General features: G+C 37.4%; 2 protein-coding genes across 2 annotated transcripts; both read right to left on the reverse strand.

Moving 5' to 3' along the window:
• Positions 1-9,523: 9,523 nt before the first annotated feature.
• Positions 9,524-10,090, reverse strand: LOC125809892 (uncharacterized). Its single transcript, XM_049489443.1, has one exon. The coding sequence runs from the start codon at positions 10,088-10,090 to the stop codon at positions 9,524-9,526; it is 567 nt and encodes a 188-aa protein (XP_049345400.1).
• Positions 10,091-13,121: 3,031 nt separating this feature from the next.
• LOC125809893 (uncharacterized) lies at positions 13,122-16,679 on the reverse strand. Its single transcript, XM_049489444.1, has one exon. The coding sequence runs from the start codon at positions 16,677-16,679 to the stop codon at positions 13,122-13,124; it is 3,558 nt and encodes a 1,185-aa protein (XP_049345401.1).
• Positions 16,680-17,885: the final 1,206 nt, after the last annotated feature.

A 17,885-nucleotide genomic window follows, 5' to 3' on the forward strand; every position in this document is an offset into this window, starting at 1 on the left:
TAAGACATTTTTCCCAAGTCTGTCATTTCAAATACTTTCTTTATCTCTACCTTGAATTCATCTATCATTTCAAGGTTGTTTCCTGTTACAAGAAGATCATCAACATAAAGTAATATAACCACAATACCAGAAATCTCTTTTCTTAACAAATAGAATTGATTCACTTAGGATTTTCTTAAACCCTAAGCCTTGCAAGTGATCATCAATTCGACTGTACCAAGACCTTGGAGCTTGTTTTTAAACCATAAAGGTCTTTCTTCAATAGATACACTTTGTCATCATGTCCTTTACAGAAAAAACCTTGAGGTTTCTCCACATAAATTTGCTCCCGTAGAAAACCATTTTAAAAAAGTGTACTTGACATCTAATTGAAAGATTTTGCAACCTTTTTTAGTAGCAATATCTAGTAACAACCTTATAGTATCAAGCCTAGCAACTAGAGCAAAGGTTTCTAAATAATCAACTCCAAAAAATTTGTGAGTAACCTTTCACAACAAGTCTTGCCTTGAGCTTGTTAACATATCCATTAGCATTCAATTTCGTACGATAAACCCACTCCACACCAATGATCTTCCTATGTTGTGGTTTTTCCATAAGCTGTCATGTCTCGCTCTTCTCAATCATTGCAAGCTCCTCCTCCATTGCAGCTTTCCACTTGGGATATGAAACTGCTTCTTCAAATCCAGAAGGCTCTAAAATGGCCACATTGAATCTTTGGTATATGTTAGAGAGCAACCTTGTTCCTCTCACAGGTTGATCATCAATATTCTCATCTGAATCTAGTAGATTTCTTGTGATTCTGGTTAACTTTTTCCCAGTCCCATTGCTCATTCTCCATAAAAAAATACTTCTCTGCTTACCATAATTTTTCCTGTATGGGGCAAAAAATTTTGTAAGCTTTGGAGATTGTACTATAACCAATAAAGACTCCAACTTCAGCTTTCTTATCTAACTTGTCCCTCTTAACCCGTGGAATATGAGAGAAACACAAACAACCAAAGATTATTAAGTTTTGTAAGGACGGCTATATACCCGTGCCATGCCTCAAAATGTGTTTTTTCCTTCACGGCTTTTGTAGGAAACCTGTTCAACAAAAAATAGCAGTGTTAGCTGCTTCTGCCCAGACCCTTCTCATATAATAAGCATCTCAACATCTCCATTGTCGATCTGTTCTTCCATTCACTGACACCATTTTGATGTGGAGTATATGGAACAGTGAGTTGATGCTCAATTCCTACATTTAAATCGATCAGTTGTGTAATCGGTACCATTACATGATCTAAGCATTTGAATCCTGCAACCACTTTAATTTTCTACCAAAGCTTTGAATTTCGAGAACAGTTCAGGTACTTCAGATTTGAACTTGAGAAAATAAATCCAACACAATCGTGTCATATCATCTATGAATGCTATAAAATATTTACTTCCGTTAAGAGAGCAGTCTTATGGTCCACAAAAATCAGTATGGACTAATTGAAGCTTCACTGATGCTCTCCAGGTTGCCTTGGCAAAAGGCATCCTACTTTGCTTTCCCAATTGACATGTGCTACGAGTTGCGTGTTCATCCTCCATAAGTGGTAGTCCTCGAACCCTATCTTTCTTCATCATGTATAAGAGTGCCCTATGATGGAAATGTCTGAGTCTCTTGTTCCATATATTTTTGTCATCTCTTGGCTCGGATAGGCAACCAATTTTTACTTCATTGAATCAAAGGAAAAGCTCTTTCCTCTCATTTTAACTTGACAGATTGTTGGCCCTTTGGATCAAAGATCACACACTTCTTGTCCTGAAATGTAAGCTTAAAAACAATCTCCAAAAGTTTCCCTACGCTTAACAAATTTTGATCAAGTTCAAAGAACATAAAGTACATCTGAGATTAACTTTGTACCTGAGCAGCTTTCAATAGCTACTGTGCCTTTCCCTTTCGTGGAAAAGAATCTCCAACAATTCTGACTTTAGAGATTGCAGATCTGTGTAAGTCTCTGAAAATCTCCTATCGTGAGTCATATGATTGTACAACCACTATCAATTAACCATCTTTCACTTGAACTTCTACTTGCAAAACAAGTGGCCACAAAACAATGACATCTTCTTGTTCGTCTGCAGTTGAGCTCCATCAATTGTTGTGGTCTTTTTCTTTGCAAATAATCTCAACATGACCAAGTTTATGACACTTTCTCATCTCATATCAGGTTTTTTCCAACATTTAAAGTGTGATGATTCCTCTTCCCATAATGCTGGCATGGTGGATATTTCCCACATTTGTTGTCATTGCTAGAATTGCTATCAGTTGCAGCAACTTATGTTGACGTAACATAGCTCTTCTTCAACTTCTGCTTCCTACCTTTGCCTCCAGCATTGAATTGATGCCTTGCTTGCCGAGCTCCTTCAACATTCCCCTCGTTCCTCATCATTCTTCTTTGTTCGTGAGCTTGCAAGATTTTAAAAGTTCCGCCAAAGTAATGTTTGAAAAATCTTTGTATTTTCTAGTGAAACAATTGTGCTTCAAACTTTTCAAGAAAAGTAACAAGGATTTTCTGCACAATCCTTGTATCAGAAAGTTCAGCACCAAGTAACTTTGCCTTATTCGCCAGACTAATAAGTTTATCTGAGTACTCTTTAATTGTCTTAGATTCCTTTATTTTTGTATTTTAAATTCCCTCACTAGGTTTTAGACCTTTATGCCTCAAATTCTTTCATCTTCATAATATTCCTTTTTCCTAAAGTCCTATATTTTCTTAGTCATGATTCTGGAAAAAATAGTAGGAGATACTGCGGCATAGAGACATGCCTTCGCCTTCGACTTCCTAGTTTTCTTCTCTTTGTGAGTTTTAATCTGAGCCATTGTAGGATTTCCTAGTAAAGGAAGAACTTCATAATCCTCCTCTACTGCCTCCCAGAGATCACATGCATCCATGTAGACTTCCATTCTAACATCCCAAACCTGGTAGTTTTGTCCTAAAAGACTGTGCTGCCATTGTGAAACCTTACTTTGCAGAAGCCCTAAAGTCAATGACCTTAAATTCTGGTGAGTATGCTGGAACGGTTGCCTTATTATGCAATGAAATGCCAAAAGGAAAAGAAATGGTATGATGTATTCATAACTATCTGGTTTACAACTAAAACAATGATGCTTGCTTTTCTAAAGAAATGTTTATTGATATGGAGCTTGTTTTAATGTTGATACTTCACTTTCATTGTCTATACATCCAAGCATTCATTTACACATATAAGTGGGCATACATCATGATTAAAAATGTCGGTGTTTCCTTCTTTCTTGTGAGCAATGGTATACTAGATACTCAGTAACTTCATATTGTTGATAAAATTAGCACCTCTGTCTCATTACTGCAGTTTTGCTCCTTATAAATGCCAACCACATCCTTTGAGTGATGTATGTTTACAATAAGGAAAGGTTCTTTAAAAACTGTATGTTTCTGCAAAGAGAAAAGTTCTTTTCAAACTGTATGTTTCTGTAAAAGATATGACACTTGGTCTAATTAAACCCAAAAGCTAGCTTATGAAAGGCAGGATATCCAAGTTCATATAAGCACACCACTCCATTCATGCCCAACTGGAGCTTGGACCAGGAGCCCAAACATGGATGGAGTTGGCTCTGAAGTTTGATATCTTTCTTTATTATGACATTTACTTTTCAAAATCTAACTGCATATAAGATACCATTTTCAGCAATTTGTCAGTGACAAGCTTCCCACTGCTAATTATAATGTATTGTACTAGGTTTAAGACTATGAACGATAACAATCTTATTCTAAGGCATAATGATCTAAGGATGTGGTTGGCATTTATATGGAGCAAAACTGCAGTAATGAGACAGAGGTGCTAATTTTATCAACAATATGAAGTTACTGAATATCTAGTCTACTATTACTCACAAGAAAGAAGGAAAAGCCGACATTTTTAATCATGATGTATGCCCACTTATATGTGTAAATGAATGCTTGGATGTATATACAATGAAAGTGAAGTATCAACATTAAACAAAACATCATATCAATAAATATTTCTTTAGAAAAGCAAGCAACCATTATTTTAGTTGTAGACAAGATAGTTATGAATACCTCATACCATTTCTTTTCCTTTTGGCATTTCATTGCATAATAAGGCAACCATTCCAGCATAGTCACCTGAATTTAAGCTCATTGACTTTAGGGTTTCTGCAAAGTAAGGTTTCATAATGGTAGTGTTATACCTCATTTTAACCAAGGTCAAATTAGTGTACAACATATTGGTGATTTCCAAATTAATTAACTTAAGAAGTCGCCACCTAATTATTTTAAGGTAAATTAGGATACCTAAATTATTAACTAAGTAATACTAAAATTGACTTCAATTAAGGTCTACTAACTTATGTGATTCTAGGTAAGAGTTCTAATTTATCCTAAAGGGAAGGGGTAAGACATCCTTTAAGATTAGTTTTAAAACTATTAACCGGCATAACAAAAGATTATCTATTTCAATTTTAAGTGATTTTTAAGGGTGTAAAAAAAAAATTACTTTTTGAGAAAAATGATAAGAAAAGCATTTTAAAATTATAATGCATGACAAATGCATATGTACGTTGTATATGTAAAAAATTAGTATATGCTTATGAGATGAAGTATTATGATTAAAATGCGGTATGAGAATACACAAGAATGTTGCATATAAAAATAAAGGACTAGTAGAAAATAAAGAAAGCAGGTTTGGGTTAAAATAAATAAACACCTTATTTTACTTGAGAAAGAAAAAGGTTATTAAGGGCGTGGGAATGCACTCTCAAGTTCTTGAAAAGTTGTATTTTCACCATGAAAATCTGCACTCTAAAGTTCACAAAAGACTATGTTTAAGTCTCAAAAGATGCTGCATTTTTCAAATAAATTTAAACCATAAAAAATGATAAAAGGGGGTGTATTTGAGGCCAAAAAAATCTGCACATAAAACTATTAAAACTATATTTTAATTCTCAAAAATCTGCATTTTTAAGGGTTCAAAATATGTACATTTTTTGCCTTCGAAACTGATTTTTTAGACTTTTTGAAAGCTGTATATTTTCACTAAAATCTGCATTTTTGCCATTAGGAAAAACTGTCTTTCTTTGCACATAAAATCTGTACTTTTGAACTTTCTGAAAATTACATTTTTTATGCTAAACAAATCCATATTTTGAATTTACTCTTTATAGAATAGATAAAAAAAAAAGAAACAAAGACAAAACGATTTGCCATACTTATCTACTCAAGAGAGGAAACCACATATCACCAACTACCCTTTCTAAGGTTCAAGTGTTCTAGGCATGATTCTCTATCGATCAAATCAAAAGAAATTAAAATAAGAATATAATAAAAACAGATAAGTATGGCAAACTTCATAACATAATTAATGGCAAACAAAATAAAGGAATAAGAGATAGAAGTAAGATATAGAAGCATCTCCTCCACTCTCGCTTCATTTCCTTCGGATGAGAGAGAGTAAAAGAGATGAATAATGGACATCGCTTTCTCTTTCCCCATTCAGATATGTAGGAGGAGGACAAGAGACATGCTTGAAGGGCGAAATGCAAGTGTACTCGTTCTACAACAATGTGGAGTCTCGTTTGAGACTCCTTGCGAGCTCCGGCAAACCATGTGAAATAAGAAAGAAGAAGCAAACATTAGAAAAAGAGCATTTAATTTTAGATGAACATAAAAGAAAAACAAATCAACACCAATACATATAGGATCATGCTCATCACAATTTTTTTTTTTTCACAAGGTATATAAATATACAATACATCACAGTAAGTATATCAAAAGCTAAAAAATAACTTCACTAGTGAGACAACTCAAACCCTATGCAAAATAAAAGAAAGTTATGAAGCAAACTTCTTTAGAACACAAAAAAAACGTTCAAATGAACCAAGTAATCAAGTAAAAAAAAAGTTTTCGTATAAATAGACATCATTTACTAACTCGAATCCACTCCTTTAAATAAAGATAAAATAAAATCAATAAATCTAACACATTATATAAATAGGCGAAACTTATGTATTTTTTAATAGGAAAACTGTTAGTCAAAAATCTGCTCATGCTAAGATCAAAAGATAACATTTTGGCTTGCTATATAATTATTTCGTGATCATTTGCAGAGTTGAAACAAAGAAAATTATCTACGATTAAAAGTTCAACGTCAAACTTATAACTATACAAAATGCATAAATAGATTAGAAGAAAAACTAACAGTAGGTTGCTGATGTAAGGACATCTCCATAGAATCTCAACAAAACATATTCATACGATCTTAATATATGGATTAAAATGTCTAAAGCATATGTTCACACAAACAAAATCATGATTTACAGATAAAAAATGGAGAAAAGCAAATATTATAAAGTAAAAGAATAAGATAGCATTTTCACCTGTTTCGGAGCAGCAAACTAGAGTCCTTGATCAAAGATCTACACTGGAACTCGAACTACTTCACACTCGTCCACGTGCAAGACTCCGGAGACAACGAAACAATAAGAAGCTGGATATTTCCCAGAGTAACAGAGATGTTTTGCAGCAGTTTGGTTATATAATATTTGACTGAAAATTATCTCCAAAAAGCCCCTCCCCCCCCCCCCCCCCAAAATGGATGCTTAAGGTTCGCATTTATAGAGTAAAAGCTAAGGTTCCGAGGGTTCTTTAGGCGGGAAGATTTATTTCAAAATCGAGTCACAAAACTCCTTTGAACTTCGAACATCATACCATGGCAGAAAACTTTCAGAAGCGATTTATTTCTTATGACCAAAATAGTGAATCTTGACTTAAGCGTAAGGATCTGACGCATTTTGAACATAGAAGTAGACGATCTTCTGCCACACGCCATGGGAAGAAAGTAACTTGCTGGAAAATGGCTAAGCCAAATCTGAAATTTTGAGGAGTGGAGCTCAAGCTTTGTCAAAAAATGGAGATGAAGCCAAAAGAGTGTTCCCTTGCTAAAGAAAGAGAGGGAGGCGTCTGATGACACCAAAGGAAAAACAATAGATTGTTTTTTTTTTTGGGAAATCCAAGGGTATTTAGGTCACTTTAGGTGAATTAAAGGAGGGTAGGATAGGTAGTTTAGGATATTTGGGATTCTAGGGCTTTAATTTGAATTGACCGACCAATGAGGAAGAGACAAATGGCAAGTGTGTGCTGATCAGTGAGAGGCATGTGAGGGCGTATGGCAACCATATGTTTTGGAACGTTGGCACCTTATGTGGCGCCAACGTGGATGTTTTTGTGGCGCTTACGTGGAAGGAGGAGTGTAAGAATGGACTTCTTCTTGGGCCAAAGTTGGGTTACATTCTAGCTTAGGCTGAATTTTGTCGGGGTCTTTTCTTTTCTTCTTTTAAAGTTTTTGGGCTTCTAAATTAATAACCAATATTATAAGATGACAATTACTATTTTATGAAATAAAAATATATTATGACTTTATACTAATATAAGATATGAATACTAAACAAGAACTTATAATTGATTTAATAAAATGCAAAACTTGAAATAAGGTGAAAACAATCGATTAATAAAAAAAGGTATAATAAGTGATAATAGTAATTTCGATAATAAAATATATAATTTAGAAGATAGATAGTCGTAGTAGTAAAAGTAGTTGTGAAAAGGATAATTTTATACGTAATTTCGATAATAAAATATATAATTTAGAAGATAGATAGTCGTAGTAGTAAAAGTAGTTGTGAAAAGGATAATTTTATACGTTATCAAATTAAAAGCTCGAAAACAATAAATCAGAAGAAAGGAGGATCAAAATTGGGTGTCAACATCTTGTCCCTCTTTGACCAGAGATGATGTAAGAGGTTTTGGGCAAAGAAGTTGACTTAGAAACCAATTTTGTCCCGACCAACAAGTGCATCAAAGTTTGCCCCGGTATGAATTATGGTGTTATCGGGTATTGAGATCAAGGAGAGTATTTGAGAGCGAAGTTCGAGGTAGACCTTTGACCTTTGTTGGTGAGTTTGACTCTCCAACAAATTGCTCCAGTTCGCTGCTTAAAAAATAGTTCCACGTTGTGCTAAAGCTCCTGCATAACTCAAACTTGACGAAACAGTTAAATAATATTAAACATAAAGCATGGTGTGATAAACACATGGAAATAACACCTCCTGGGTGTGAATTTATGAAAATGTGGCCTTGCGAGCCGAAATGATTTAATGAGATGAATCTTGCAAAATTTATGAAAAAGGGTTTAAGGCCGATGATTCATAAGAAATGATGCTTTTCAGCGATGATTAATGAAAATGAGGCCTTAACCATATAAATTATGGATATGAGGCTTTTAGCCAAATGATTTAAAAATGTGACTTTTTAAGCTAGGTGATTTATGAAAAGGAGGTCTTTGAAAGCAATGCAGACTGGTAAAGCATTTGTGCAGTATATTTGAAAGCATCTGTGCAATCAACTGAAAGCATTTGTGCAATGCATTAGAAAAGCGATAAAGCCATGTAGGATTCCTTTTAAATACTTGAAAGTATTTGTGCATTTAAAAATATGCATTTGTGCGATGCATTTGAAAATATCTAAAAGCATTTGTGCAGTGCATTTAAAGGCATTTATGCAGAGAAAAATCATGTGCAATGTGTTTTATTAAATAATATTTGTTATCAACACATTTGAAAGTTTATAAAGCTTTACTTATAAATTTTGAATCATAAATTTATAAGTAAGTAATTCAAACCACTCGACATATAGTCTTTTCGATGCTATAGATGTTGTTGACTTCTCAACTTCTGTGAATCTTGACAAATCTGCACTCAAAGAAAAATTATAAGTTTTGAGGGAGGTTGATTCACGTTGACTTTGAAGGTCTGACTCTTCATACTTCTTTCTTCCAGCTTTGCTTGGACTCATAACCTCCGTCCATTCTAAATCTTGGTTAAATGAATAACAAGAAAATAAATAAAAAGGAAACGTTTGATTGAAAATCATATTTGAAAATAAGATAAAATTATATACGTATATATATATATATATATATATATATATATATATATAGCAAGAATTTGTCGAACTTCAAATTGTGACATGTCATGAAACAAAGCGAACGTCCTTTATCTGAAGTATTTCTTCTGTCGGATGATTCGATTGACCATATACTCTTCAAATATCTTGATATCTTCTTGCAATGATGCCCCTTAAAAATTGTCCCAGTTTTGGCGAAAGAGATGCGTTGTCTTTTGGTCACGATGATACCAAACCTTCTATAGGTTGCGCACTATTCTATCAAGGCACCAAGCCAAACATAACCTAACGATACAATAAAAATTGGAATAGAGGGGCTGAAAGCTCCTCGGGTTGCCTACGTATCCGAACGGAATCAGGCCTACGTATCCCACCAAGGGTATCAGGCCAAGCGTAGTTCATATTACATAGAAAGGAAATTTAGCAAAACTTACTAAAAGACCAAATTCGATGTGGATTTCCTACGTATCCCGCCATGGGAATCAGGTCAAGACGTAGTTCCAATACATGACAAAAGATTACAAGAAATGAAATAGAAACCTCTAGATGTAGTATCTCTTAACCGCATCAGCATTGATAGCTTTTGGCCATATCTTGCCATCCATTTCTGCTAGAATCAAAGCTCCTCCAGTCAGTACTCGGTGAACTATGTAAGGTCCTTGCCAATTAGGTGCAAACTTTCCCTTAGCTTCATCTTGGTGCGGGAATATTCGTTTCAACACCAATTGTCCTGGTTCAAACTGTCTCAATCTTACTTTCTTGTTGAAAGCTTTGGCCTTCCCGTGTTGATAAAGTTGCCCGTGACAAACTGCATTCATTCTTTTTTCATCAATGAGCATCAATTGTTCATACCGGTTTTGCATCCACTTGGCATCACTTAACTCAGCTTCTTGGATGATCCTTAGAGATGGTATCTCAACTTCCATTGGTAATACTGCTTCAGTTCCATAAACCAAAAGATAAGGTGTTGCCCCAATCGAAGTCCTGATTGTGGTGCGATAGCCAAGAAGGGCAAAGGACAAACTCTCATGCCAATGCTTGTAGTTATCAGTCATTTTCCGCAATATTCTCTTGATATTTTTGTTGGCGGCCTCAACTGCTCCATTCATCTAAGGTCGATAAGGAGTGGAATTGCGATGAATAATTTTGAACTTCTCACATATCTCATGCATCAAGCCACTATTGAGATTAGCTCCATTATCTGTAATAATTGACTCGAGGATCCCAAATCTACAAATGATGTTATTGCGAACAAAATATGTCACCACCTTCTTTGTCACACCACTTGTATGAATATGCTTCTACCCACTTTGTGAAGTAATCAATAGCTACCAGAATGAACCTGTGTCCATTTGAGGCGGCTGGCTCAATAGGGCCAATGACATCCATGCCCCAAGCTGCAAATGGCCAAGGAGAACTCGTCACATTTAGCTCATTCGGTGGAACCCGAATCAAATCACCATGAATCTGACATTGATGACACTTTCTCACAAAACGGATGCAATCTGTTTCCAAGGTCATCCAAAATATCCAGCTCGTAGAATCTTCTTTGCCAAAGTGAAACCATTCATGTGTGGCCCACATGTACCCCATGTATTTCTTCAATCAACTTGCTTGCCTCTTGAGAGTCAACACATCTTAACAATCCCAAATTGAGTCTCCTATAAAGGATTTCTCCACTTAGGAAAAAGTGATTTGCGAGTCCCCGAAGTGTCTCTTTTGAACATTGTTTACTCCTTCTGGATAGTCTCCTTCTCTGAGATACCTCTTAATGTCATAGTACCAAGGTTCTCCATCCGGTTCTTCACTACATGGAAATAATAGGCTGGTTGATCCTGCACATTGACCTTGATTGGATCTATATAGTTCTTGTCTGGATGTTGAATCATAGAAGCAGGGTTGCCAACGCATCTGCAAACTCGTTCTGAGCTCGTGGAATATGCTTGAATTCTATCTTGACGAATTTCTTGCACAATTCTTTCACACACAACAAATATGGAGTATCTTCACATTCTTGGTGCTCCATTCGCCTTGAACCTGATGATTCAATAAGTCGGAATCACCTATAATCAACAATTCTTGTATATTCATGTCAACAGCCATTCTAAGCCCAAGAATACAAGCCTCGTACTCCGCCATATTATTTGTCATAAGAATCTGAACTTTGTTGAGATAGGATAATGTTGACCTGATTCTGAAATCAACACTGCTCCAGCACCGACTCCTTTGGAATTCGCAGCACCATCAAAAAACATTCTCCACCCGGGATATTCTTCGGAAATATCCTCTCCAATAAATAAAACCTCTTCATCAGGGAAATAAGTTTTAAGAGGCTATACTCTTCATCCACGGGATTTTCGGCGAGATGATTAGCTAGCGCTTGTCCCTTGATGGCCTTTTGAGTGACATAATAATGTCAAATTCACATAGCAAAATTTGCCACTTCGCCAACCTTCCAGTGGGCATAGGCTTCTGAAATATATACTTTGAGTGGATCCATCCTTGAGATGAGAAAAGTGGTATACGCACATAAATAATGTCTAACTTTTGTGCAACCCAAGTCAAAGCACAACAAGTGCGCTCCAATAAAGTATACCGAGCTTCATAAGGAGTGAACTTTTTGCTCAAGTAATATATAGCTTGCTCCTTCTTTCCAGTTTCGTCATGTTGTCCCAGCACACATCCAAATGCATTGTCAGACACTGACAAATACAACAACAATGGTCTTCCAGATTCTGGGGGCACCAAGACTGGTGGACTAGATAAATACCTTGATTCTGTCAAAAGCTTTCTGACAATCTTCCGTCCATTTTGGTTGCAGCATCTTTCCTCAGCAACTTGAAGATTGGCTCGCAAATTACAGTAGATTGTGCAATGAATCGACTAATGTAATTGAGGCGACCAAGAAAACTCATTACATCCTTTCGACTCTTTGGAGGAGGCAAGTCTTGAATAGCCTTTATCTTTGAAGGATCCAGCTCTATCCCTTTCCTACTCACGATGAAACCCAACAGCTTCCCGGGACACCAAATGCACACTTTGCGGATTTAACTTCAGATTGTACCGCCTTAATCTGTCAAAGAACTTCTTCAAATCTGTTATATGATCTGAGCTCTTCCGTGACTTGATGATGACATCATCCACATAAACTTCAATCTCCTTATGGATCATATCATGAAATATGGTAGTCATAGCTCTCATATATGTTGCCCCTGCATTCTTGAGTCCAAAAGGCATTACCCGATAACAATATACTCCCCAAGGCGTGATGAATGCAGTTTTCTCCGCATCCTCTTCATCCATTAGAATCTGATGATATCCTGCAAAGCAATCAACAAATGACTGCAACTCATGCTTTGCACAATTATCATAGTATGAATGAGTATTTTTGGGAGAGGAAAATCATCCTTCGGGCTAGCCTTGTTGAGATCTCGATAATCTACGCATACTCTGATTTTTCCATCTTTCTTTGGCACTGGTACTATGTTGGCCAACCACGTGGGATACTTGGTGACCCGAATGACATTGGCATCAAATTGCTTGGAGACTTCTTCCTTAACCTTTAAACTCAAATCAGGCTTGATCTTTCTCGGCTTTTGCTTTACTGGGGGGCAAGAGGGATCAATTGGCAATCTGTGTGAAACAATATCCGTGCTTAGACCTGGCATATCATCGTAAGACCATGCGAACACGTCCATGTATTGTCTCAAAAGATCAATAAGTTCTTTTCTTTGGGACGAAGTCAAATGGACACTAATTCTTGTATCTCTCACCAACTCTGCTGAATCTCCCAAATTTATCGTCTCTGTTTCATCCAAGTTTGGCTTTTCTTTATTCTCAAAATGTTTCAAACTCCTTGGTCAACTCTCCAGACTGCACATCTTCTTCATATTCTGCAAAAGTTTGTTCACTGTTCGGGGTTTGTTCGCTCGTTTCATTACATGTCACATTCTCGGCATTGACAGATTTATTAGTTTGCTTGCTGAAAGAGAGAAAAAAGATAAAAATAAAATAAAATAATCAAGGACAAATTTTAAAATTTAAAGCATAAAAAGGTAACATAGATTTGGCATTTAAGCTTTCAAAAGACGGAGGCAAAACACATCAAATTCAAAAACACGATTCAGGCCTCAATTTGAATCATGTTGTTTTGTTAATTCTAATACAATCATCTACCAAGATTCCCGGAGGGAACGGGGACGGGTTACAAGTCCAATTGTTCAAAGCATCTCCAGGCATGGCATCCCATATGGTCGGGGCCTCAGTGCAGTCCTCCAAAATCATATTGCATTCCGTTTCTTCAATGAACAAGTTTTTGAGTCCTTCTGTGAGGTTATCTTCAACAGCTTCTTCTAATCCTTCTGCAGCAAACGCCTTGGAAAATGACTGATTCAAGGGCGGGATAGGTTGTGGTAAGGGATTGTCACTTTTCCTTTTGAGATTGGCCGACGAGATTTCTTCAGGAGTAGGCTCGTATCCAAGACCAAAGGTGTATTTCTGACCAGGCAATTGAATTGGTTCCACTATTCCATCCAATTTCGCTCCAAGACCTTGACCCGGGATAAAACCATTCTTCAACATTTCCCAAGCCACCATCATAAGCACACGTGGCAAATTTGCCTTTCCAACTTGAGTAGCACACACAATTTCCTTAATATGGAATACAGACCCATCCAACTCTTCCATACTTTCAATAACAGGGACTGAATTTTCAGGATATATTGAGTTGTTACCTTCTCCATGAACAACAATTTCCTGATGGTTCCACACAAATTTCAAAGTCTGGTGCAAAGTGGAAGGGACCGCACCAGCCATATGAATCCATGGCCTTCCAAGTAACAAATTATAACTAGCAGATATATCCAACACTTGGAATTCTACAATGAACTCCACAGGTCCAATTTGCAATGGCAGATCAATTTCCCCAATGACTCCCCTTTGTGTCCCATCAAATCCTCTAACCCTTACATGACTTTCACGAATCTTTCCAATGTCAATTCCCAAAGCTCGAAGAGTAGTGAAAGGGCATATGTTAACAGCTGAACCATTATCAATCAGAACTCTGGAAATAAACTTATCCCTACATCTGACAGTAATGTTCAACGCTTTGTTATGTCCCAAACCTTCAGGCAACAACTCATCTTCATGAAAGGTGACTTTGTTAGCTTCCAAAACTTGTCCTACCATGGCAGAAAAGCTCTCACTAGTGGTCTCAGCTGGAACATAAGCTTCATTTAAAACCTTTACCAAAGCATTCCTATGAGTTGCAGAATTCATCAATAAGGCCATTAAGGAAATTTGAGCAGGAGTTTTCTTTAGCTGTTCAACAACTGAATATTCCTTAGTTGGCATCTTCCTCCAGAAATCTTCCACTTCAGCCTCTGTCACAACCCTTTTTTGGTTATTTTCCTTGTTTGGTCCTCCTCGTACAACTTCTTCAGGGGCATAACAACGTCCGGATCTTGTCATTCCTGCAGCAGCAGCTTCTACAACTATCTTTCCTTTTCCTTTGTCCCTTGCATCAATCGAGTAATTCCAAGGAACTGCATTAGTGTCAAAAGGGGATGATTGAACGACAAGGGCCACGATCTTAGGCTTAGGAAGAAAAGCTTCCACTTCAATTGGCGCTCGTACTTGGACTGTGATTATTGGAGCAATAAAGGCCGATGTCTCAACATTCTTCTCTATCTTGACTGGTACTATGGTTCCTTCCAAATTGCAATCTTCATCAACGGTGATCATGTGAACATTGCCATGATTTGGCAGCGGGTTGTTGTTTACATTGGGGGCAACACCTTTGAGTTGAATGATTCCTTCTTTGATCAATGCCTCAATCTTGTCTTTAAGAGTAAGGCAACTTTCAGTATCATGTCCAGCAGCTCCAGAGTGATATGCACAGTGCTTGGTCTCGTCATACCATCCAGGAAGGGGATTGGGAATTCGTCCTTGGATTGGCTGGACTACTCCTGCAGTTCTCAACCGTTCATATAGTTGGGCTAAAGGTTCAGCTAAAGGTGTATAGGTTTTGGCTGGTCTTCTTTCAAAGTTTGGGCGGGGTCTGGGTGCATTTGATGGACGATTTTGTTGTTGATAATGGGGTTGGGATGGATATGTGGGTTGGTATCGTGATTGATTTGAATAGGCAGGTGCTCTAGGTGGACAATATGTTGGTTGGGTGGTGTAAACTGGGTAAGGGGCAGGTGAAGGTTGATAATAGGGTTGAGGAATTTGGGTATACTGACTGTAGTATGAAGGTTGGGGTAATGGGTTTTGGTAGGTTAACATTTGGTTTGGCCTACGTTCCTGGATGGTCATGACAGCAGACACACCGTCCTTCCTCTTCTTAAGGGCTCCTCCGATTGAATCCGACTGAATTGCCTTACTTGTCGCCTGCAGGGCTGCCAAATTAGTGATTCTCCCAGTTTTAATACCTTCTTCAATAAATTCTCCCATCCTGACAACCTCAAAGAACTTTTGCCCTACAACACTTATCATCTTTTCATAGTACGTTGCATCTTTTTGGGATTGTATAAAAAGAGAGGTCATCTCACTTTCTGCCATTGGAGGTTGAACTTTTGCGGCATCTGCTCTCCACCGCATTGCATACTCTCTGAATGACTCTGTTGACTTCTTTTCCAACTTCATCAAGTAGAACCTGTCCGGAATTGCCTCAGTGTTAAACTTGAACCTATCCATGAATTCTTGCGCCATCGCACCCCAACTATTCCATTTCTGTGGATCTCGACTCGTGTACCAATCAAGGGCCTCTCCTGTCAAACTCCTTATAAACAACTTCATTCTAATGGCCTCATCTTTCCCCACTCCAACTAACTTGTCACAATACGACCTTAAATGGGCTCGAGGATTTCCCTTCCCATCAAATACATCAAATTTTGGTACCTTATACCCCACGGGTAATTCAACATCGGGATGAACACATAAATCCTCATATTCAAGACCTTCAACCCCCTTATGGACTTGGATATTTTTGAAAGCTTCCTTCAAATTACGAATCTCCCTTGCTACATTGTCATCTGTTCTTGACCTTGCTTCTTTCTCCATCTCTTCATATGGATCGACTTCTGGCAGGGTTGGCATTGGATTAAGGAAAGGTTGAGCTTCCGCTACATATACTTGAGGCACATATTGCATGTTAGGGATTGCAGTGTGTGCCACCGGTATATGTTGGGTCGTTTGGTATTTTTGGGAAGGTAAGGCAGTTTGGGTGAGTGGGGTAGTTTGGGTAAGTGGGTTAGTTTGGATGACCGGAGTTTGGGTAAGTGAAGTTTGGGGCGCATATGGGGTAGTGAAGGGTAAAGGGTTGGCTTGTTGCGAATTGTTTTGTGGAAAGTTGGGTTGTTGAGGGTTGGTGGATTGTTTGAAAGCAGTTGGATTGGTCTTGTGAAGGGAAGGGTTTGGTGGAAAATATTGAGGAGTAGGAGAGTCAACATGTGGAAAAAGAGGCGGAGTAGCTGTGTTTGTTCCCTGCTCGGGAAGTGGCGTGTTCAAAGTGATGGACAAATTAGTGAGGTTTCGAAGTCGATCAATCTCACTTTGCATATCGGCCATTTTTTGCATCAAATTGGCAATGTGTACATCATAAGGGATTGGTTCCATTCCTTCCGAAGTCTCGGGTTCATCTCTCAGGACAGTGACAAGTCCCAAACCATTTTGATCAGATGCACCGGAATCAGTCATGTCGGCACGTGCTTTTGATCTCGTAAAGTATGGATGATCCGCCAGTTCGTAGTCAACGCAAATCAACCTTTGGGGAAATAAATCAAAAGGAAGAAAACCTTCAAAAGAGAGAAATATTAGTATCAAGTGGGTGATCGTTGTTTCAATAATATTAATAATTAGGCAGATAATTGAATAATAACAGTAAATAAATAGAGAACAAACATGTGTTACGCAGCAAGTAAATCATATAACAAAACAGATATTCAAAAAGAAAATGCATCCTAATATGCACGGGACCTCTTTTTGCCAGAGGTGGGCCTAAATGTCAAACATAACGTTTTATGATAGATTGATCCAAGCCATTAATTTGTGACAACTCGAGTTTGGGAAACAAAAGGCCAAGCTTTCATTAACACAAATAAAAGAGTACAACGAAGAAACTAAGAAATACAAAAAAATGACATAATATAAAGACAAATCTAAGACTTGGCCTAAACTGCTATCAATCACGATGGTGGAGGAAGTGAAGATGATGCTCCCATGTTGCTAGGTCCTGCTCCCGCATTGTCCAAATATCGCATTATATTTTCCATTTGAGCCCACATTTCAGGAGTAACTATTTTGGTTCCAAGACGAGAATGTCTTATCCAAATCGTCGTTCCAATATCCTCAAAACCTTGCTCACCTTCTGAACTTATGCTATTGCGACCTTCTTGAAACCATACATGGTATTCTGGAATTTCCTTTTCAGGCCCATTTCCGATATCTATCGTGAGGATATTGTCCCACTCATGAAGAATCTCTTTGGCTCTAGGGACTTCAAAGTTTGGTCCAAAGGAAATTTCAGAATTCCTCATATTTGCTCGAAGAGGAATTACTTGTGGTTGACCAAACTGTTGAAGCACGCGCACTGGAGCATATGGCTGGAGACCTTTTAACCCAATAAGCTCGATATAATAAAACCTTCTACATCTTATATAAGCAGGGGAACGTGGGAGTAATGGATATTTCCACTGAATTTGGTCACTAGTGCGGTGGGCCAGAAACTCATACCAATCATCAGTACCAACCGGATGCACAAACTCTTTCATCCTTTCGTAAAAACTGTTAATATGATTTATGTTGCTAAAACATATATCATCCATGTTTTTACGTTGGTGAAAATGTTCCATTGCCCACATTTGTAAAAGAAGATTGCAACCTTCAAAGAAGTTTGATTCCCCT

This window comes from Solanum verrucosum, unplaced genomic scaffold (assembly GCF_900185275.1).
Source record: "Solanum verrucosum unplaced genomic scaffold, falcon-dt-bn FXZP01000488.1, whole genome shotgun sequence".
NCBI classification, from domain to species: Eukaryota; Viridiplantae; Streptophyta; class Magnoliopsida; order Solanales; family Solanaceae; genus Solanum; species Solanum verrucosum.